This window comes from Mustela putorius, unplaced genomic scaffold (assembly GCF_011764305.1).
Source record: "Mustela putorius furo isolate JIRA1106 unplaced genomic scaffold, ASM1176430v1.1 tig00000577_pilon_pilon_pilon, whole genome shotgun sequence".
NCBI lineage: Eukaryota > Metazoa > Chordata > Mammalia > Carnivora > Mustelidae > Mustela > Mustela putorius.
In genome coordinates, this window is record NW_025421421.1 from 3,081,993 (window position 1) to 3,106,430 (window position 24,438).

Sequence of the window (24,438 nt, forward strand, 5' to 3'; positions counted from 1 at the left end):
ATAAATATTCCTGACTTGATATATACTCAGCATAAAAAGAAACCAGTGGGCTACAGAGTTTCTCTATTCTGCAAGCATTTACACAAAGTGTAACACATTTGTTTAAACTTGAGAGATATACTCATTTAAAATTAAATACGTAAATCCTAAGAGAGTGTTAATCTATTTCTGCACCAGGTAAGATTCTGTATAAATTAGGAAGATGCTATTCTTATTCATTTTTGCTACTTTCAGATGAGAGGAAATGACAGAAGTGCTGGAGTCAGATATGGAATTCTGAATTTTACCTCTTGCTATTAGCTCACTTTTTGTCCCTTAAGCATCTCGTGAATATTTTGTGCTGTTACTTTTCAGCTCCCATACTCTGCTGTACAGACCAAGAGCTGTATTGATTACTCGATAACTCAATCATGTTTTCTCTCTGAAGGCAACTGATCGAGAGGGAGACCCAATAACATACGCCATTGAGAATGGAGATCCTCAACGAGTTTTTAATCTTTCAGAAACGTAAGTTAAAAATTATTTCAAAATTTATTTATTAGAAGACATTAAACAGTATACTGGTGGCAGGGGAACAGACTTCTAATCAGAGGTTTTCAGCTGTTTGTAGCTTTATTTTAATTTTTTTTTCCTATGAATGCTAATGAGATCTGGGGGCAGGGGATAATTCTGAATTCAGAAATCTTACCCAGGAGACTATTTATTTTAAACATTTTTACTAGGTAAAAATCCACTGAGGTGGAAACATTTTATTTGTAGGCTGGGATTAATTAGATCCCTTTAAAGTTGTCAGTTACTCATAATAACAAGGGCATTTCTACCAAGAGTAATGTGGCGCTAAATTGTTCATTCAAAGAGAATTTTGTAAGACAAAGCATAATTCAGACACATTTAAAGGACCACCAAAGTCTACCCTTCAGTTTTTGAGGAATGTAGGTATATTCTGGAAAATCTAGCACAAAAGCATCACCATGTCCCTGCTAAGCCTTCTGAGGTCTTTATCAGTGTCATTTTCCTTTCCTTGGAGAGCAGCAGAGATCATGTTAGTCTCTGCCAAGAGAAAGCCAAGAGGCCGGGAAGGAGGCACCAAGGTTTGCAGAGAGATCACTGGCTTTCCTTTTCTAAGAGCAAGTCACCCTGTTGTTGTCTCATGGGGCTAGAAACCTGAGTGGGGCCCATGATTATAAAGTGAGAAACAAATGAAAATGTTCTCACAGACACTACTTTCATCTCAGGAACATGGGTACATCACGCCAAATCAAGGGAACCATGTGTGGTCTCTGGTCTGGGAACAGTATTTCTCAGACTCTTGGATTTCACAGATGAATAAACGTCCACTTGAAAAAATGGAAAGACTTAACTATTTGGAATTTTCCCTGGAGATACACACAAATCTCAATTAGCTATAATTTACAATCATCTTGAAAGAAATAAAACTTTTTTTTAAAGATTTTATTTATTTATTTGACAGACAGAAATCACAAGTAGGCAGAGAAGCAGGCAGAGAGAGAGAGAGGAGGAAGCAAGCTCCCTGCTGAGCAGAGAGCCTAATGGGGACTCAATCCCAGGACCCTGAGATCATGACCTGAGCCGAAGGCAGAGGCTTTAACCCACTGAGCCTCCCAGGCGCCCCAGAAATAAAACTTTTTAAAGGGACACTTGAACAGGAATCCTGACTGTGTGGTACAGGTATAAAAGTACATGTATAGATCACAATAAAAGTTAAGAGTCCAGAAATAACCAGATCGTAACATTTAAGGTCAACTGACTCCCCCGCCAAAAAGGCAAAGACAATCCAAACAGGAAAGAATAACCTTTACAATAAATGAAATTTGCGGAGTGGCTGAGCGGGTTAATCCTCTGCCTTCAGCTCAGTCATGATCTCAGGGTCCTGGGATTGAGCCTTGCATCGGGCTCTCTGCTCAGTAGGGAACCTGCTTCCCCCTCTCTCTCTGCCTGCCTCTGCCTACTCATGATCTTTTTCTCTGTCAAATAAATAAATAAAATCTTTAAATAAATAAATAAATGAAATTTGGGGTTGCGTGCAGAAGAATTAAGTTGGATCTTTGCCTCACACCATTAGTGAAATGAACTCAAGATGGATCAAGACCTAAATACTATAGATAAAAGTATATAACTCTTTAAAGAAAATACAGAAGTAAATATTCATGATCAGAATTAGGCAATGCTCTCCTAGATATGACATAAAAAACACAAGTGATTAATAGTAAGACAGATAAGTTGGACTTCATCAAAATTTGGAAAATCTGTGCTTCAAAAGACAGTATTAAGAAAATGAAGACCACCCCCAGCCTCAGAGAAAATATTTTTAAATAATGTAGATAAGAAAGGACATAAGTATATCTAGAAAACACAAAGAACTATTATAACCAAAAATAAGCGTAGAAATAACCCAAATAAAAGTGGACAGGAATTTGAATAGACATTTTTCCAAAGAAGCTGTATGAATAGCATGTGAAGATTCACTCATGATAGCTAGTCATTAGAGAAATGCCAATGAAAAGGACAAGATACTGCTTCTCACCCATGTAGAATGTCCATAATGAAAAAGGACGGAAGTAAGAAGTATGGATGAGATTTCAGAGTCCTCGTATATTTCTGGAGGGGAAGTAAAGTCACTGTGTACTTTGGAGAACCATTTATCATTTCTTCTAAATAAGAAACAAAGGGGCACCTGGGTGGCTCAGTGGGTTAAAGCCTCTGCCTTCAGCTCAGCTCATGATCCCAGGGTCCTGGGATCGAGCCCCGCATTGGGCTCTCTGCTCAGCAGGGAGTGTGCTTCCTCCTCTCTCTCTCTCTGCCTGCCTCTCTACCCACTTGTAATCTCTGTCAAATAAATAAATAAAATCTTTAAAAAAAACCAAACAAACAAACCTGTAATTCTACCTGTACATACTCAAGAAATGAAAACATACATCGACATAAAAAGTTGTATAAGAATGCATGCAGTGAAATCATTTACAATAACAAAACGTTGAAACTACTCAAATATCCATCTACAGATGAACGGGCAAACAGAATCATTGTGTATCCATACAATGATTTTGTCAATTAAGGAGAACTTAATGTTGACACCTGCTAAAACATGGATGAACCTTAGAAACATTATTCTGAGCAGAAAGTCATTCACAAAGGGCTGCACAGGGTATGGTCCCATTTGAATAAAATGTCCAGAATAGGTAAATCCATACAGATTTAAAAAAAAAAATAGATTAGTGGTTGCCGGGGCTGGGAGGTAGGGTTGAGAGAGAACAGGGAGAGACGTCCAGTGTGTGATGTAGTATGAAGAACATGTTCCAGATTTGATTGTGGTGACGGTTGGACAACTATGTACCAACATTCACTGAACCGTACTGTCTAACTGGGTGAATTTGATCACATGTGAGTTATACATTAATTAATAAAGCTGTTTTTGAAAAGGACAGTAGTGAACCTTTCTCCTGCCCAAGCCAGCAGGAAGCCCAGCCCTTACTCTCTCTGAGGGATTTCCACTCCTGTGTGTATCTATTTTTCCCCTGAGGCTGAAAGGTTTTCCACTACAGGTGGGGAAAGTTGATGAGCTGCCAAGTTGACTGAAGAAATTCTCCCCTCCTGCTGTCTGCCCTAGCAAGTGTGTCTCTACTGTTTCTCTCATCTCTGTCTTTGAAACCAGCAAGACACCTACCTGGGTCACAGAGGTTCTTGCAGGTGGGAAAGATGTCAAGACAGCATCCTCCTTATCTACACTGACTGTTCCTAACACCACAGCTCGTGCATCAACTCTTTAAGTGCAAAATGCTTCTAGAACAGCTAGACGAGGGGACGTCCTTGTGAGGCCTGCATGATCTCTTTCAATGACCATTCTTGAGCCATTGCTTTCTAGCTACCTCATTGCTGTTGCTGTCATTAGACTTGCAGGCTATCCTAGACTGCTACCGATATATTTCCACACATTTGAAATGGGGAAAAATTGCAATTTTAATCCCTTCCTTTACTGAAACTTCTGGGCTGCCTGTGCAGATTTGCACCACCACTTCTATTTGAATCTTAAGGATTTCAATACTTCAGGTACTCTTTTAGAGAATAACAGATAAGAAAGAATGGTCGACCTTATCAGACACTATAATGCATACAAATAATGTTTCTGGTTACATTTTCCTTTTAGAACAACAAAAAAAGTACACGTTCATTGCCTACTTTAAATATTATGTTATTTTACAGTATGATACAAATTGTAACAATAATCATCATTACAAAAACATTAGTTTACCTTGTTCTGTTGAAATAAAACTAGGCCAAAACTTTTCATAAATCCTAAAAAAAAATCAGTAGTAATAAAGAATGGTTTCAAATGCTACTATGGATTTAGAAAATGTTGGCTTGTTATCTCATATTAATGTATTAGATTAGTTCTGTGGCCACAAAAGAAACCCACTCTTTAAAAAAAGGTCCGTGTTCCTAAAAATCACAAGTGTTTGCCATGAAAATCATTCCGTGGTACCGGTTAAATGACACATCTGTGTGATTCTGTAACACACTACATTATTTTAACAACTTTTCGTAATGTCGTTGTTGATTATTGCATATGATACAGCAAATATTTATTCATCAAATATTCACAGATCAGTAAACATTTAAACAAGATGAAAGCAACACTTCCTTTCTAGGGTGATGGCCAAATATTGACGTTATTTCTTGAAGGAGAATGAGGAATTCCTCTGAATGGGATTGTATACAGGGGATGTCATAGAACAGTGAAAGCCTCAGATGCTGAACAGAAGAATCTCAAAGAGTTAGATCTGCCCCTTGTTAGCATTTTATTTGAAAATTTTTCTTTTTATCTTCCCTGGCATTTTTTTTTTGCTACATGACTAAATTCATTTTGACACTAACTTTAAAGCTGATTATATTTTTCACATCAGTGTGCCCTTTAGGATGTCACTGAAGATTACATAACATGGAAGGCAGTGATTTGCGTTTTCTGTGTGTCACCCCTACTTTCCAAATCTGTATTCAAATGGATCTACTTTCTCTTGTCCTTGACCCTCCTCAGCTCCTGCCACAGACCAGCTTTCTGAACCTCTGCCAATACCCACCTCCCTCTGTTGGTCTGTGTTTGCTAACTGCGAATCACTCTTTAACACGAAACATTGCATCTAACTTGAAGCAATCACACATTTTCAAGTACACTCTAGCTTCTCTCAATATCATTATGAGGCTTGAAACATGGAGTCCATGGGCAGGACGATAAATCTCTCAAAGACTCAGACACTTGTAAGTGCAAATGATATTAAATCACAGCCAGTGGAGTATATTGACAACGTTTTAAGGAAGCCTAGAATACAAAGCATGAAACCAGGGAGAGAACTTCCATCAGCCCGTGACGTGGCTGCTGCAGTATTTCCTAATCCACTGTACAATTTGGGAAGACGGCTCCTGGGAGGAGCAGGTTTTACATGCGAGGAGATTGGTTTGTGTGGAAGTAGATACTCTCCTCTATGTTTTATGTACATGGCTTGAACAACTCTTTGAACACCACTTTCATGGTTAGTCAGAGCAACTCATTGTCTCAAAAAGCTTGATTTTTGTCCAGCACCATACATTTCGGAAATACAGCCTTTGAGATCAGTGAGGGAATTCTGTATAATCTAATTAATGTAATTGAAGTGAAATTCACATAGCATCCAATTAACCACTTCAAAGTGAACAACTCAGTTCACAGCTCAGTGGCATTTGACAGACTCAGTGTTGTGCAATGACCACTTGTATCTAGTTCCAGAATATCTTTGTCAGTCAAAAGGAAACTGGACCCAACAAGCATCTCCTCCTGAATGTCCCCTCCCCTCATCCCAGCAACCACCAATTTATGTCCTGTCTCTGTGGATTGATCTCTTCTGGATATTTCATATAAAAGGAAGAATATAACATGTGACTTGTTGTGTCTGGCTTCTTTCACTTAGCCTAATGTTTTAAAGTTCAACCATGTTGAAGCATATAGCAGTACTCTGTTCCTTTTCATACATGTGTAATATCTCAGTGTGCGTATACACATATTTTTTATCCATTTCATACATGGATGGACATTTGGACTGGTTTTCTATGCCTTGACTATTGCCAGTATTGCTACTATGGACACATATGTACGTGTATTTAAGAATCTGTTTTTAGGGGCACCTGGGTGGCTCAGTGGGTTAAGCCACTGCCTTCGGCTCAGGTCATGATCTCAGGGTCCTGAGATCGAGTCCTGCATTGAACTCTCTGCTCAGCAGGGAGCCTGCTTCCCTCTCTCACTCTCTCTCTCTCTGCCTGCCTCTCTGCCTACTTGTGATCTCTCTCTGTCAAATAAATAAAATCTTTAAAAAAATTATAAAAAAGAATCTGTTTTCAGTTCTTTTGAGCATATTCTCATAATTGGAGTTGCTGGGTCATACTGTAATTTTATGTTTAGTTTCTGAGGAACTGCCAAACTGTTTCCCACGGTGGCTAGAGCATTTTCTATTCCCACCAGCACAAGTGTTCCAGTTCCTTTATATCTTTGTCAACATGTTATTTTCCCATTTGTTTCGTTTTTGTTAATTATATCCATCGTAGTGTGTGTGAAGTGGTATTTCACTGTCATTTTGATTTTTATTTCCCTGAAGAGAATATTTTCATGTACTTGTTTGTCATGTTTGCATCTTCTTTGGAGAAATAGCTGTTCAGTTCCTTTGACTAATTTTAACTGGGTCATTTGTACTTCTGTTGTAGAGTTGTAAGTATCCTTTATACATTTGGGAAGCCAGATTCTTATCACATATATGATTTGCAAGAGTTTTCTCTCATTTTCTAGGGATTTTCTCCCACTTTATGATAGCAAAAATTTTTAATTTTGGTGAAGTCCAGTATACCTATTTTTTTCTTTTGCTTCTCATGCTCTCATGGTCACATCTAAGAATCCATTTTTGAATCTAAGATAATGAAGATTTATTCTCAAGTTTTTGTCTAAGGGTTTCATGGTTTCAGTATTTATTGTTGACCCATTTTGACCTAATTTCTATATATGGGGTAATAAAATGGCCCAACTTCATTCTTTCATGTGGAGATCTCCAATTGCCCCAGCACCATTTTTTTGAGACAATTCTTTCCCTGTTGAGTGATCTGGCATCCTTGTTGAAAAATCAGTTGGCCACAGATGTATAGGTTTATCTCTGGACTCTCAATTCTGTTCCATTCCCAAGCTTACATTACATGGGTGCTCTTAAATATCACAGTTTCCCAAGAAGCTCTCTACCCATCTTTCCCTCCTACTTTCCAGCGCTCTATTGTACACCCCAGCCATATGTGTGTGTGTGTGTGTGTGTGTGTGTGTTTGCCCAAGGTGACTGCAGGCTGTTTCTTGCCTTTCAATGTCTTCCAGAAAAACCCCTTACTTTTCTGCCTCCAGTGAGTTCTGAGTTAGGCAAAATAAAGACAAGCAGCATGCATTATTCCTTCAGGCAAACTGTAAACCGGGAAACACAACTCTTTGTGAATCAGGATAGTTCTGCTCCCTCCAGAAATAGGGACCAGAGTGTCACACTGGGAATGCTGATGGCCATCTTCAAGACCACTGATGTTGCTCCTGTGAAATAGATTTTCAGTCATGCAAAATTTAAGTAGCACCGTTGTTGATGTTTTACCAGAAATGACCCTTTTGTATTTTTATTATGTGGCCTCATGAGATTACTTGCATTCCTAAATGTAGCTCAGTGTATCCTGCTCTATCTTCCAGCCAGTTGATAGGAAGACTTACCTTTGCTAGTTAGTTCCAGAATTTCAGGAAGACACGCTTGTGTGTACCCATCAACTAGTCTATTATAAGTACCAAAAAATTCTACCTTATCCTTTTCTCCTTCTTAATCTCCCAAATATCCTGTCTAACTGCCTGCTGCTCTGGGGCATGAGGCACACATCCTCTCAAGCAAAGAACTCTCTCCATGATAATAACCAGACCAATAAAAACTAGCTGTTTGTATATAATATGGCTCTAAATGGGAATACCATATGTCTTTATAGAGATTTTCTAGTTTAATGTATAAAGAAGAATATAAAGATTTGAATCATAAACTGATAGGAAAAAATGGAGAGCAATAACTCAGTTTTCTTTTTTTCTTTCATTGGATGGGTTTTCAAGGTCTCCTATTTCTTTTTTTTTTTTAAGATTTTATTTATTTATTTGACAGAGAGAAATCACAAGTAGATGGAGAGGCAGGCAGAGAGAGAAAGGAAAGCAGGCTCTCTGCTGAGCAGAGAGCCCGATGCGGGACTCGATCCCAGGACTCTGAGATCATGACCTGAGCCGAAGGCAGCGGCTTAACCCACTGAGCCACCCAGGCGCCCCATGGGTCTCCTATTTCTTAAGTAGCTTTTGAATAAGTCTCAGAAGTAACACATGTCCTACTTTTCTCTTGAAGTCATTTTAGAATGAGATTATCTGAACCATCTGCAGTGTGGGAAATTATTCCAAAGCAATTGTTATGAACTACTCTGGGAACTGGTTTTCAGTTATTTTGACAAAACATTTAAAAATATACAAGTTGTAGAGTTAGTTTTCCAAGTTTCCATAGTTCTACCATATGTTCAGAACTTCAAAGTCTATTGATCAACAGCAACACAATAAAACAGAGTAGCTGTGACTCCAACTTTGATTCATTGATGTTGAGTCTCTTTCCCCAACTACCATGTGTGGTGTGAATGGCTTAAATTCCACTGTAACAATAAAAGCACTTGTATTAAAACGTGAAAGTGTTGTATCAATCAAAAAAGATTATTTTCATCCTTGAATAAATGTTTTAATGTTTTATTATATTAATAAACCTGTCCACCACAATAGATGTTTGTTAGGACTTTATTAAAATGTCAGGTAGGATATCAGGTGGTAATATCTAAGACATAAATGTGGAACTTGTTTTAGAGAGCATTATAAGTGACCAAACTGTCACAAAAAATTTAGACAATTTTTTTAGACATTGCAGAAGACAATCTTAAATACTTAGCAGCATTTATTTTAAACAGTGAAAGGGAAAGAAGTAGTATTAAAATATTCAAATTATGAGAATTTGTCCAAAGGCTGTTCATCTCCCATTATACATAATAAATAAAATTAAGAAACATCTAAAGTTCAAAAGAATAACAAAATGATGAAATTGTTAGTATATCCGACAAAAGTTTGTTTTCATAAACTATAAAATTAGTGAATGCTCATAAAATTCTCTTTTCTTAAATAGAATATAAAACACACAGTCTAATTCTTCTTTGGGAAACAATATAATATGTTCAGAGATGGTTATTACAGAGAATAAAAGAAATGTCACAAAAATAATCCCAATATCTGTGAGAGTTTTAATATTCCACTGCATATTTTCTAATTTTCTCCGATGAGCCTCAATTGTTTTGGAAACTAGGAAAGAAAAAAAAATAGATGTTAATTGTTAGTGTTTATAAAAGATGGGATTCAGATGTTTGCATTTCCAGCATGGCAGTATATGTGACAATGAATGGGAATGACAATATATATTAATTCTAAGAAACCATTCCTTGATTCAAAGGATTATGAAGCTACTAAAGATTATTGGAGTCTTCCACCTTTGAAATAATCACAAACAAGATTGATATCTTTCTTCCCAGAATTAAGCACAGTTTCATTTTTCTCCTGAGGGCTGGAGAATCAGCTCGATTATCTCTTTCAGTTTGGCAATTGTTCACTGTTGCTAAGAAGCCCAACAGCCTTAAAAGCTTTTTTCAATTTTCAACATGAATCTTAGAATTACGCATCTTAAATATTCAGGTTATATTTGCTGAAAGGGAAAAACCAGTGGAAAGTAGTTCCAGATGGGAAGGAAGCCTCCCTGTGACATAAGATCTTTGTGTGTCTTATCTGTCTGTTTGTTTTCTCTGTCACTAGTACTGGGATTCTAACCTTAGGGAAAGCCCTGGACAGGGAGAGCACCGATCGCTACATTCTGATCGTCACTGCTTCGGACGGCAGGCCCGATGGGGTGAGTACTCAGCCTGGGGGACAACGGGTGGTAAGAACAGAGCCCTGTAGTCTGATGCTCCGGAAATTAATTTCTTTTCACCCGGAGCAGCTCCTTAACACTGGGAGAGTGCACTTGAGTACAGTTGAACCTGTACTCCGAATCGGTCGGGGTGGTGGGAATTTTTGACCTGATAGAATACATACTTGGAATTGGCATTCTTACCCAACTGATGGGGAAAATGAAATCTAACGGTCTAAAACGCATTCCGCAGTGATTATCGGCACAACACTCTGAAATGTCTCCTGGCAGTCTGACTCTTTTGGAACCTAGTCCCTTTAATGTCACTTTATTGGTGGGGTTGGGGGGGTGGGGGGTGGCAGAGTGTAGATAGATATTGTGAAGCACTTATGAAACCAAGTTGATTGATTCCACAAGTTGTAAGGAGCACTCAGGATCCTGACTAATCCTTGATGATGGAAGTTGTTTAAATGGACCCATAATTCTAGAGAGGATAAAGGTCATTTATCTCTTATAATAATAAGTGGTTTATATATAAGTGGTATAATATATATAATATACATATAAATATATATGTGGTATTATATATTATATATACATATATATAATAGGTGGTATTAATGATAAGTGGTTTAAATAGCTCTTATAATAATAAGTGGTTTAAATGGGCCCATAATTCCAGAGAGGATAATTGTAATTTTCTCTTAAAAATCAGTTTTAAGAATAACAAAGTTGTTTAGTAATTCTAGAGTGTTTTAAAATCATTTGAGCGTATTCTTCAAACTAACCTGCTTACAACCACTACTGTTCTAATTTTTTAACATTATAACATTTCAATTATTGGTAACAGATCCTTAGAATGTTTTGTTGTTGTTGTTGTTTGTTTTGTTTTACCATTTCTATGACACAAAGTAGTTTTTTCTTTAGTCAAATGGCTATGGACCCACTCACTCTTCTCTGGAAATAATTTCAAATTCATTTAAGCATCTAGGCAAGGCTCACCAAATTAAAATAGCAACATGGCTCCCAATGACTTGCAATGACTTGTTTGATTTCTATGATAGAAATGATTAGGGGTGCCTGGGTGGCTCAGTGGGTTAAAGCTTCTGCCTACAGCTCAGGTCATGGTCACAGGGTCCTGGGATCAAGCTCCACTTTGGGCTCTCTGCTCAGCAGGGAGCCTGCTTCCCTTCCTTTCTCTCTGCCTTCCTCTCTGTCTACTTGTGATCTCTGTCAAATAAATTTTAAAAATCTTAAAAAAAAAGAAGAAGAAGAAGAAAAAGGAAATGATTGAAGGCATATATTTGGCAAGAATTGCTCAGAAAAATCTTACCATTATAAAAACATATATACTGAGGCACTAGGGTGGCTCAGTCAGTTAAATGTCTGCCTTTGGCTCAGGTCATGATCCCAGGGTCCTGAGATCAAGTCCCATGTTGGGCTCCTTGCTCAGTTGAGAATCTGTTTCTCACTCTGACCATACTCATGCTCTTTCTCTCCCAAATAAATAAATAAAATCTTAAAAAATAAAACAAAACATATAGCCTTGCTACCCAGACATTTTTATTACTTTAATTAAAAGTTAGAAAAATAAATAAAGATAATTAATTATTGATAAATCTTCCCATTATAATTCATTTACCATTGTTCAAACATTAGGTAAAACAGTTACGTGTAAAACATTAAATATACAGAACTATCTTGGTAAATAGTGGGGCCGGTGGAAGGTAGTTAGATGTGTGAAGAAAAATAAAACCAAGATTGATTTTATATATGCAGCATCCTTGATGAAGAGTGTGCCCGTTTCAGATCTATGTAAGGAAGTCAATGCGACTCTCAAGAAGAAAATGAAAGACTTTGACATGTTGAAGATTAACTGGCAACTTATCTAGGCGATAATGAGGGGGGACCTGAGGAGGAGGAGGCATTATTCAGTATGGAGGAAGGAGTGTCATTAGTGTGAATCAAAATAAATGAGTGGCATTCAGGTCAGTCATTAGCATAGAAAAAAAAATTACTAGGATTAAAAAAAACCCCATAATACACAGCCTTGGAAGATGTCACATTACGAATAAGATATTAATGACAGTGGTTTTGGTAGGACCCTTTAAATCTGGCCTTAACAGTAATTTCTTAGACAAAAGAGCAGATGGGGGAAAGTAGTATATTTAGATATCTGACATAATCTCAGTGTATGAATTATGGGTTCACCCACATCAAAAACAGAAGAAAGCCCGGGTTAATTTCTTCTAGAGCATTTTTTTTTTCCAGTTACTTACTTGGGTATCTCAGTCCCCTTGGGCAGGGATCACTTAACATTTCTGGCCCTTGCACCCCATCCCCCCCCCCCCCCACAGCCCCTGTGTTTTCATTCTTAGGATCAGTAAGGTCTCGTTCAGCTTTAAAATTCTGACCCTCTTAAGTAAATGTGTTTTATTTTCAAAATTTGCTTTGAGGATATCAGTAGAGAAAGGAACACTTCGATTTTAAATAAAAGCTTCTCTAGCTAATCCCTTTATTTACATAATTTTAGGGATGGACTTCTCTGCAGGCACATATCATGGGTTCCTGCAGGAGAAAGTGATAACACAATTTCTACAGTGCTACATTGTAATGCACTTTTCTTATCTACACATTTAAACTTATATCCTTTCTAGAGTTATGGTAAAATTAACCTTTTAACCTTAATGATTATGGTTTGGAAGAAAGATATTTAATGAACCCAGACCCCAGGTTGATATATTAAATTGAAATCATTACCAGAAATTTGTGTAAAACAGACGGCAAACATATAATTTGATAGTTTCATCATGGAAAACCACCTCCCCCCCACACCACCAAAATGTGGTTAGGGGAGAAGAGAGAGAATGTTCTACTGCACATTGCCAATATGTTTGTAGACAAAGTTCAAAGAATGTTATTGGTATCCTTGTGCCTTTTTTCTCTTCTCTGAATCAACTTTATCAGTAGTAGCAGAGAAAACCTATACAATTGTAGATAAATATCTCATTATTATGAATATTTAGATTTCTTCAGCTATCATGAATACAGATAAACTCTTACTTTCTAGATTTTAGTAGTTATTTGCACTTACTTGGAATTCCTTGCAAATCTATGAGTTGAAAATCCCTTGAGAAAGCTTCTGCCATGTTTTATTCCAGTATTTTCACATTTTAGCTGAAATAGACTTCAGAATTTTTATGTATCATATGCTTTTTAAACAACTACATTTTATCTTATTTATAATAATAGCATCTAGGATGACTCTCAAATGCATTTTTTGGAGGAATATACACGCAACTTCTTTTCAGAAGCTTCTTTGTTACATTATTTACTTCTAAACTAAGTGCAACCAATCTGAGCTAAAAATGCGTTTTATTGGAAATTTTTATTGGAAAATCTGGGCAAACCTTATTATATTCATGGGTATAATTTGATCAACAGGGAAGAAGAAGTTTTCCTCGACCCTCTTAAGGTCCTTGGTTAGGTCTGAAAATTAAAGTGTCAAAGACAGATTAACAGGAGAAAGCATATAAATTTATATAAGTTCTACATGATGTTTTAGCCCCCATAAGGAAATGAAGACCCAAAGAATTGTCAAAACCCACTTGCTTTCAAAGTAGGTGACAGGGAGATAGGCAGGTGTCAGGAGGCTAAAAGGAGGTGTGAAATAATGAGGTCTGCTTATATAGAATTCTCTCCATCTCAATCTCTTGTGCTTGTTGATAATAAAAATGATACTTCCTTCTGATACAGGGAGTCATCTTCCACATGGGAATTTAATATTCTAATAATTAATATTAAAATATAAAATTAATATAATGTATTAATACATTAATAATATGAAAACATTTAATATAACTGAATGTTTTCCTGTATTTGCTGTTTTCCAGTGCCTTTCATTCAAAAGAGTCAGTATAGCAAAGTGGCATATTTTGGGATGATGTTCTCTTAACTCCTTCAAAACTCAGTGGTAGCAACAGCCTTTAGGAAGTTTGCTGTAAGAGGAAGCGAAACAGCAGGGGCTTAACCAAAGCAGGGTTTGTTTGTCTCATATAAAGAAACGTAGTGGTGGACAGAAAAGTGCTCCTGCAGGGCTCCTGCTGTCTCCTACCCGCTCTGCCATTTATCGTGTGTTTGCTTTCATCTCCATTCTCCTTATCTAAGGGGTTTATGATGACTAATACAATTCTAGGCATCTGCTCCACTTTGCAAAGAGCGGAGGGTAAGGATAAATGCCGGACACATGGGCCCCTTTTACTACCTGAACTAGAACTCTACCAGAGACCACACCTGGCATTTATCCACACAGGCTGGAAGATGACTAGTAAGTAGGGCTTTGTGGGTTGCAGTTGTCGATGAAACAGTAGCACAGCAAAAATATACACATACTCAAATCACAGTGAAAAATCTAAATATGCAAATAGAAGTCAGGATTTTTTTTTTTTTTTTTTTTTTTTTTTTTTTAACAAGTTTATCACTTGTTATTTCCCAATGGGGAACCATTCCTATTCAAAATACCAAGTTGTTCTGTAGTGTGGATATTTCTGACCAGATTTTCATGAGTTCTGCAATATTGTTTTTGTTCTTGATATAATTTGCTCTTGATATAATATTTTCTTGATATAATTTGATTATATCATGATTTCTGTTCTCTGTAAAATTTTCCAGAATTCCTAGCTTGAGTTCCTTGATTATGGCGTTCACCGTGAATACTGGTGGTCTTACAATTTCAGATCAGCAGGAGGCTTAGCATCTATGCTTGGGCCTTGAACCAAGTTATTGCCCGAATGTCTTTTATTTCATTTTTAAAGATTTTTATTTACTTATTTAGTTAGTTAACGGTCAGAGAGAGAGAAAACACAAACAGTCAGAGAGGCCAACAGAGGGAGAGGAAGAAGCAGACTCCCCACTGAGCAAGCCCACCCCCCTGGGCTTGATCCCAAGACTCCTAGTCACATGATCTGAGCCAAAGGCAGATGCTTAAGGATTGAGCCACCCAGGCCCCACATGAATGTCTTTTAAAAGTTACAATATAAAAAAACATTTAGTGACACCTGGGTGGCTCCAAGGGTTAAGCCTTTGCCTTCGGCTTGGGTCATGTTCTCAGGGTCCTGGGATCCAGCCCCACATCAGGCTCTTTACTGGCGAGGAGACTGCTTCCCCCTCTCACTCTGTCTGCCTCTCTGCCTACTTGTAATCTGTCATATAAATAAATAAAATCTTAAAAAAATAAAACATTTAGAATCCAGAAGGCGAACATTAGTAACTACTTGTCAAACTATAGGAAACATTAGCAAAAGGAAAAAATATATATATGAGAAGAATTGTGTGTAAAATCCAAATAATTGAATTTCAAGATAGCTTGTTTAATAAAATTTTAGAATAGAGTAATGATGCATCTATCTATCTATCCCGGTAGTTTTTGAAAAAACAAAAACAAAATTGCAGTGGTTTTATTTGGTGTATACTCTTATATCAAAAAATTGACCATGTAATTTTAAAATTTTAAAAGAGAATGAGCTACTTGTTCATTCTCTTTGAAAAGCATAGATCTCATATTTCTCATTTGTTGGGAATAAAATACTGATATTTTAGTGTTTTCTGAAGTAAATCTTCCAGAAGTTTGATTTTTTTTTTAGTTTTGAGATAATCTACGCTGTTCTACTAGTTTCTATTATTTTCATATGTAATATAATAAATTACATTTATATTACAATATAGATATTTATAAAGTATATAGTCTCCTCGCACTGCGCCTAGATATGCATGGAATTAAAATCTTTTTTTTTTAATCTCCTTTTTTTTAATACCTAATCTGATCTTCATGAGTTTACTCTGCTGCCTAGATAGTAACGTGTCCCTGGGCTGGGTCAGGTCACACTTAACTTGCTTGAAACAACATCCTAGCCTCTTCTCTTTTAACCACTCTTTTCAAGGTAGACATGCACTCACCAGTGAAGCTGTTCTTCCTCTCTTGCCTGACCTTATCCTAAAATCATACAGGTGCCTGGTGTGCTTACTATTTCTTGATGCTTAAGGAGGGCATGCAGCTCCAATGCTCTCCCTCTGTCAGTCTCTGTTTGCATGGTGTGTCTAGTTTGGCCCCTCAGTGTTGGCTTTTTGATTCTCTCCAGTCCCCTAGTGACTCCTTTGAGTATCTGGTGCATATGTTGCTGCCTTTGTGGATGTCCATTTGACTGTGGCCATCAGGGTCCTTTGCTCACAGAGTGATCTCTCAGCCCCTAGAATTCCTGAGCCACACACAAAGGAACAGCTTCTCTCTTTGCCTCTTGTCTCTGCCACTGCTGCGCATTCCCTGCCATGTCCTATAAGATGTGACTGCTGTGCAAGTTCTCTGGAGGCTTCCATGCTTCACAAGGGTCAGCCACTGTTTCACCAAAAGTTCTCTTACTTTCTCAAGACCTATCACCACTTTCCCCAAAGTGCTTCCCCAATGCTTCCTGTCTGTAGATGTGGCCCAGAGTAGCAGGGGAGAGGGAATGAAGAGGAAGACCTTTGCATCCCATCTCCTTGTCTTCTCCCTGCCTCCCCTTCTCTTCCCCATAATCCAGAGTAGGAAGGCATCCCCCCCTTTCTGCTTTTCTGGAAGACATTCTATAGTCTTTCATTCTCAGAAGGGGAAGAAGCCTCCCATGCCAGCCTCCCTGGTACTAGGAAGGGCAGCCTGTCCATGCCATCAAAGAAACTCTATGATCTGGGTCAGGCTGGCTTGGCTCTTGATGTTGTAGCCACAGGATGATTTTTAGCTATGGATAAAAATGTTTTGGATTAATATTGACCAAAAAGAAAACAGATTACAGGATATATGTATTTTCCTTATCCCACTGGATGGAAACAAAGATGGTCAGATCCTATACAACACAACTTCATTGTTCCAGACTCCAAACTCTCCATTTTTATTGAAAGGAATTAAACATGCTAATAAACTTTAGTTTCATACATGTTTATAGAAAAATTTTAAAGGTCTTTGAGTATATATATGTCTATGGATACATTTCCACAATGACCAAATAAAAGAGAGTACATCATTCCATCCTTTGTTTCCCAATTACATAGCATATAATACACTTTTTTTCTATTTGCTTATAAGGAGACAGTTTCATTTAGATCTATATGAATGGAAAGTCATCATAATTCTATCTTCAGTAACTAGATAATGAATACATTTTGAACACCCTAAATATCTTCTATTAAACTAAGGTATTTTTTTTTTAAAGATTTTACTTGTTTATTTGACAGAGAGAGAGATCACAAGTAGACAGAGAGGCAGGCAGAGAGAGGGGGATGCAGGCTCCCTGCTGAGCAGAGAGCCAACTGAGGGGCTCAATCCCAGGACCCTGAGATCATGAACTGAGCTGAAGGCAGAAGCTTAACTCACTGAGCCACCCAGGTGCCCTTTAAACCAGGTTTTTAAATTTAAGAAATTAACTTGAAGGATTCAATTAAGTCCAGAATATAAAATTAAGGAAGATCATAAAATATTTTTTTAAAGTTCTCATGGATAAAAAAAAATGGTTTGTGTAGATTATTGTACATATGCTTGTGTTTTTTTTTTTACTTTGACTTTATATCTCTCAATTTTTATACTATATCAAACCAATGGTATCATATTAATGTCTTTATTTCAAGGCTAAAGTAGTTTATGAAAATAAATGTGTATTTTTTTTTATGTGTATTCAAATGGTCTGCTACAACAGAAATATCTGCTTGCACTGTTGAGTATTTAATACATTTTGTGAGGATTTATCCATGACTTAAAACAAAATAAAATCTATGGCATGTTATAATTAAAATAAGTAATAACCCCCAAAATGATAATTTTTGGTATATAGTACTGCAAGTACTTCCAGCTCCTAGACTTGTAATTTGATACAGCATTTGAGAAAATTACAGCAGTAAGACAAATTCCCTTAATGGGAAAAAGGTAGCTTTGCACTAATCAGGTTTATTGGTTTAATAACTTATCTTTTTTATTTAATTGACATCATGTAAATTGATTTGTAGAATTAATTGGGAACATTTGTTGGCTGACATACTGTTCTTTTTATCTAATTCCCTTGAAATGACCTGATCTGATATCTTAAGTATTCAACATTAACCAGCTGAAAATCTGTCCTTGGTACATAAACATCCTATAGGGCCCAGACCCATATTGGAGTGTTGTCACCATCTTTGCGAACCTATCAAAAAAAGTTACATGATTGTGCTTTACAACTAACTAATCTGCCACTATTTCAATAGATTGAAATGAATAGAGTCAATAGGTCTAATGTCTAGCCTGGGCATTTGGATTGATTAGCCGAGGGATTCCGATGCAAATGGTCTTTAGATTACTTTTCAAGAAATACGTAGGCTGGATATTATTCCGTGCCTTCTTAGTTCTTAATACTTGGGTCAAAAGAGACATGGATATTCCTCATGCATATACAATTACTAAGATGTAGAGAAATACATATATACATGAATTTTAGTCCCTATTAGCACAAAAACGGTGGACTTGTTGAGCTTTTCCGATTTCTTGGTGATCCAGCTCTCTTCTGCCTTACTCAGCAACAGTCCATAGTCTTTGACTAAAGATCAATACAGTCTGAAAACATCACACACTATAGGGTCAAGAATGGGATTTGTAAACAATAGGATGAAAACCCATTCTATTGATTGACAGAGAAATAAGAACAGGTGGGTGGGCATAAAGAGGGTGAGACAATCTGAAGGAAGTCAACACACTCTAGTGTGTCTACTCTTAGATTTTCACCCTGGCTATCAATTTTAATGTCTTGTTCACCCTGAGGCAAATTGAGAACTACTGATCCTGTAAAAACATCATTTTCCTGGTTTTAACTCATACAACTTTTAGAGAAATAGCATTTGTTCAACTGTGTTTTTGTTGTTGTTATAAAAGCAATGTTGGAAAAAATGTGGAAAATATATAAAACATAAAATATATTTTATATAAAATATATTAAAAAATATATATTAGGGGCGCCTGGGTGGCTCAGTGTGTTAAGCCGCTGCCTTCGGCTCAGGTCATGATCTCAGGGTCCTGGGATTGAGTCCCACATGGGGCTCTCTGCTCTGCGGGGAGCCTGCTTCTTCCTCTCTCTCTCTCTGCCTGCCTCTCTGCCTACTTGTGATCTCTGTCTGTCACATAAATAAAATCTTTAAAAAATATATATATATATTATATTTTTTTATGAAATATGCCCCGCACTAGCATAGAGCTGGGTGTGAAACAGGTGCAGCTTCTCAGGCTTTGATTAGAAAGAGCAGTTTCCAGCTTGATTCACGTCTGAAGATGTTCCTTGATTGTGCAGGAGCTTAGTAGAACTACATAATAGACTCTTGTTGCAGCAGGCCAATGGTTGACCTTTGAACCTGGAAGCACATAGGTGAACCTGCTTACCACTTCCTCAGGCTCTGTGATCACAACATAATAACTTAACCAGTGATATATAGGGCTCAAACTCTTGGTGTAGAGGTGAGCCCAGAAAATGATGAATGTAGTATTTTCTGACAGCTTTGACTCACCTGAGAATACCCATTTGATGCACTGTGCTCTTTGATAAGCTTCCATTTTTATTTTTAAACACTGTGAAATGTAAGTGCTATAAACTACAAAAATGTTACATTTCAGAGAAAAAGAGGTACATGTGTATATAAACAAAAGCTTGCCACCCATAAAATGTGAACAAGATAAAGGTAAAAATCACTTTCTCGGAATAAGCCTCCAGGAAATACTTGTCATGTTCAAGAAGATTTTTGCCCTGTAATATCATCATTTGCTTTCTCCATCTGTGTGTGTGTGTGTGTGTGTGTGTGTGTGTGTGTATGTTTGAGCTGAGTATTGCAAACTTTTTTTTTTTTTTTTTGGAAAGCTAAGGAGTAAGGATACCAATGAAATGCCTTGGGTTTTAGTTGGAGTGAGGCAAGGTCTCACTCTGTTTCAGATAGACAAACGCCAACATAATGGATGAGCTGACATCAACATCGAAATAACTCCTCTCACATTTAGTCCTATTTTTTTCCTTTAAGACCTCAACGGCTACCGTGAATGTGGTGGTGACAGATGTCAATGACAATGCGCCGGTGTTCGATCCCTATCTGCCTAGAAATCTGTCTGTGGTGGAGGAAGAAGCCAATGCCTTTGTGGGTCAAGTACGGGTAAGTGGAATATACATGTATATATATGTGTATGAAATGTGTTTTTTAGTTGAGTACATTCCTCACATTTTAATTTTGAAAGGAGATTCAGCAGATGTAATGTGCAGTGGGTCATCAGAATTGTTGAAGGGAATTGGTGAGTGAGATCACTTGGGTATAAGGCAAAACAGCAGTAAAGTGCATTCATTATCAGTCACAGTGCTGGATGCTCTTCAAGATTGTGTTCTTGTTTTCATAAATCTCATGTCCATTTGACTTCACTTATTAAGCATGTCGATTTACATTTTGTGACCCTTGGGTGATTTAAACATTGATTCATTGGAGAGTACTCTTCTCTTATTTAGTATATTTTTTTATTTTCTGGAGTTATAATAAGGTATCTATAGAGAAATATGTAATTAGCTATACTATTTAGTAAGAATTCATAATATGAATCCATATCAGAATATGGATGTTTAGAGGCAAATTCATCTGGTTGGATAAACATCCATTTAACATTGCTTTGCACCCACATTTCACACACACACACACACACACACACACACACACCTCTTGTCTAACACTGATTCTAACACTGGATCTATCAGCACCTCTTGCACTTGTGCACCTCTTGCTCTAACACCTCTTATCTAACCTGATTGTAACACTGGATGTATCAGCTGGTTTCTGTACTTCCTTTGAAGAATAATCCCATTTTTCTTCTAGAAGCAGTATATCCTCAGTTGGCCCATACTTGGTCTTGAACGTGGTTGATGGTTTAGAAGCCATAAGCTGAGAGCAAATTTTGAGGAAGTCACACATATTTCACAGTATCTACCTGAGAGGAGGCATCTGTGTGAGCCACAGGCAAAGAAAGAACCATTGTCTCACAAGGAGTGGGTCATCCAGGTGTGAGTCCAGACTTCAGGATCCAACCTTTTTCCTGTTAAAGCCTTGAGTCTTTTTTTTTTTTAAAGATTTTTTCATTTATTTATTTGACAGACAGATCACAAGTAGGAAGAGAAGCAGGCAGAGAGAGGAGGAAGCAGGCTTCCTGCTGAGCAGAGAGCCCGATGCGGGGCTTGATTCCAGGACCCTGGGATCATGACCTGAGCCGAAGGAAGAGGCTTTAACCCACTGAGCACCCAGGTGCCCCTAAAGCTTTGAGACCTGAATAGGAATTTTGCTGGTGCCTTGAAGCAAGCCTTCTCTACAAGCCAAATGCTCTTCCAGTCAGAAAAAGATCTGGTGTTCAGTCCAGTTTCCTCTGTGGCTGCAGAAGAAAAGAGCTTCTCTAAATGTTGTTAAAGGCATAGACCTTCTGCCTTTCATACCAATCCCTGAGATTTTGACTGGGCAGCGTGAGCTCATCAGTTTTTTCCCTTAGCTCTGACTATACTCGACAACTCCATAGCCATACTCATCATCCCTGTCACTCTGCCTCTCAAATCCTGGAGAGATTGCATAAGGTGTACATTCCTTCATGCCTTGATGCAGCCCCAGCTCACCACAGGGGAGAGAACTAGTCCTTGTGCTATTGTAACAAACCACGGGGTCTTGATACCGTGTAGCCAGCAAGCCATCCAGTTCCACTCCAGAAGCCTGTGTATTAGTACTTCCAGCTTTGACTGTGGACTCTATAAGAAAAGACCTGTAGACAAAAGATTGAGGTAGAAATCATTTTTGAGAAGTTCAAGTGATACTCACAGGCAAGTAGGAAGCAATGCATGGAAAAGACAGCTGCTAATAAAGGGGCAACTACTAAACCAGTCATTAGGAAGACTGGAGCTCAATTCCAAGGGCAAACCTAGAAAATTCTCCAAACATATTTCCCAGAATTATTGATCCTGAAATGTGATGGGACTGGCAAATTCATGCACGAAATCCTGAGAGTTCTTGGTCACCAATGCTGTGGAGGAGGGCGTTGTTGGTACTTCCTGCCTCCAGGGCAAGCAAGCAGCCAGCTCTCTGCCGTTTGGATACAAGGGCATTGGGTCAGACTGTAGACACCAGCAGACAGAAGTCAGCCAGAAAGTATACATATTCCAAGGGCCACACATAGGGCACTGACAGTCTATTACACTAGGCAAACAAGGTGGTAAAATGATTGGCATGTGCAGAAAACACAGAAAAGGGGATGGTGATGAATTTGGCTCATGAAGGATGAACATTGATGAGAAGAAAATTAGGAGGAGTTGGAAGCGGTCTAATGTGATTGCATGAATAAAAGCACAGACACAGAGCATAGGACATGCCATATTACATGTGCCAAGTTGTGAACATTTCTCTGTGCATATTGGCAAAAATGTTGGCAGGGGGGCCCCTGGAGGGTTTGAGGTATAGTATCACTAGATTTTTGTTATAAAGATTAGTCTTGAATAGACTATAATGGGAGATACTACATCCAGAAAGCTGGATCAGAAGGTAATTATAAGAGCCCAGACATAGAGACATGAGCTATTACAATCGTTTAATCATAGTGATGTTAAATATTGGGTTGCCTGGGTGTCTCAGTTTATTAAGCATCTGCCTTTGGCTCAGGTCATGGTCTCAGGGTCTTGGGGTTGAGCCCTGTGTTGGGTTCCCTGCTCAATGGGAAGCCTGCTTCTCCCTCTGCCTCTGCCCTTCCCCACATTTGTGCTCTCTCTCAAATAAATAAAAAACCTTAAAAAAAATACCATTACAGTTGCCATTCTAGTTGCCACTAGAAAACTGAAAAATATATTTAGTCAGAACTACCAACTACTCAGATAAAATAAACAGGTATTAAAATCATTTAGGGAAATTATCTTTTCCATTTCTCTTTATTTACTTAGCAGAGAGATAAAACCCATATGGAATATATAATTAATAATATGTAAGGAGATAGTAACATAATGATAATTGTTGGTAATTTTTATTTTTCCTTTCTCATTATGGTTACTTTTCCTAGTGGTTCTTTGTCTATGAAGGATTTACAGCGTTAAGTTGGTTTCTCATCTCCTAATTCTTAAATTAGATGAGAAATGGCCTCTGTAGTTTATTTCAGCATTAAAAATTGAGATATAAACTTTAGCATTCATAATTTGACAAAGCAGTAATTGTCCTGGTCTTTAGGCAATAACATGCTCTCACAAAAAACTAAAATGAGTTTGAAAGTACAAAGGAACACAGAAACGTGCCAAACAGGTGCAGCCTACTGATTCTGCTCAGTTCCAAGAAGTTCTAATGTTCTGAGAATGGAATTTTGATGCATCATAATGGTCTCCGGTTGCTACCTAATGATAATTATATAATACATTAATTTCACTAAATGACTCATGCTCTGCTTATAAAATTTATTTTTAATTGTCACCAAAAAACTATTAAGACAATTTAAAACCAAGATACATATGGTTAGTTATTGCACTGAATTTGAACTACCAACTGAAGGGGGTTTTGTTCTAATGATGTTTTAGCATGCATAATCCAATATTTGCATGCAAAAGCTGAAGGAAAATTTATTTACTTTTTATGTGTTAAGGTAGTGTTGTGGTATCAAACTTTATTAAATAGGGAATACTTCTGAAGCAGTATTTATGGATTATGCAGAGCAAAGAATTTTATCAGCATATTAAAAAAAAAAAAAAAAAACCTACCAGCCAGTAATTTCTGAACGTAGAACTCACAACACACAAGTATGATATACCACACTTAGCTTTGGAAATCATTTGCATAATTCTCAGAGCATATGCAGCAGCAGTATTGTTGGGGAGAGAAGAAAGTATGTAGATAGACATAGAACAGACTCCGTCTCTACATTGTGTCCAATGTGTCATCCTGATGATTTCCTAAAGGATGAGGAATGCCACAGAGGACTAAGGAAGCTGTGTCAAGGTTCATGGGAAAATGTATTCATCTGCAGTCTCTTGACAAATTAGTGAGATTCTAGGTTGGGGGGGTGGTGGAGAAAGAAAGAAAGAGAAGAAAGATACCAGGCAGATAGGATAGAGGACAGAGTTGAACTTAAACAACAAAAAGTAATGATGTACTGTATGGTGACTAACATAAAAAAGAAAAAAAAATAATAAAGAAAATGGGGTTACCTAAAAATAATAAATAAATAAGAGGCAATTTGAGAACAGTTTGACAGTCATGGAGGACTGGTTCAGAGGCGTTCTGGAAAATTGATGAGAATCATGTTGAGTTCTGATGAGGAAGCCCTCGATACAGCTGCTGGTAGAAAGACTTGGTAACTGGGTGACATGGCATGTCCGAATAAAGTCTTATCCAATACCCT

General features: G+C 37.5%; 1 protein-coding gene across 1 annotated transcript in view; it reads left to right on the forward strand.

Moving 5' to 3' along the window:
* PCDH15 (protocadherin related 15) overlaps window positions 1–24,438 on the forward strand; it is a 731,887-nt gene that overhangs the window by 427,678 nt on the left and 279,771 nt on the right. The window contains exons 16-18 of the mRNA XM_045081472.1: window positions 428–507; window positions 9,923–10,016; window positions 20,073–20,201. Coding sequence (XP_044937407.1) covers window positions 428–507; window positions 9,923–10,016; window positions 20,073–20,201 — 303 coding nt within the window. The remainder of the gene's footprint in view (window positions 1–427; window positions 508–9,922; window positions 10,017–20,072; window positions 20,202–24,438) is intronic.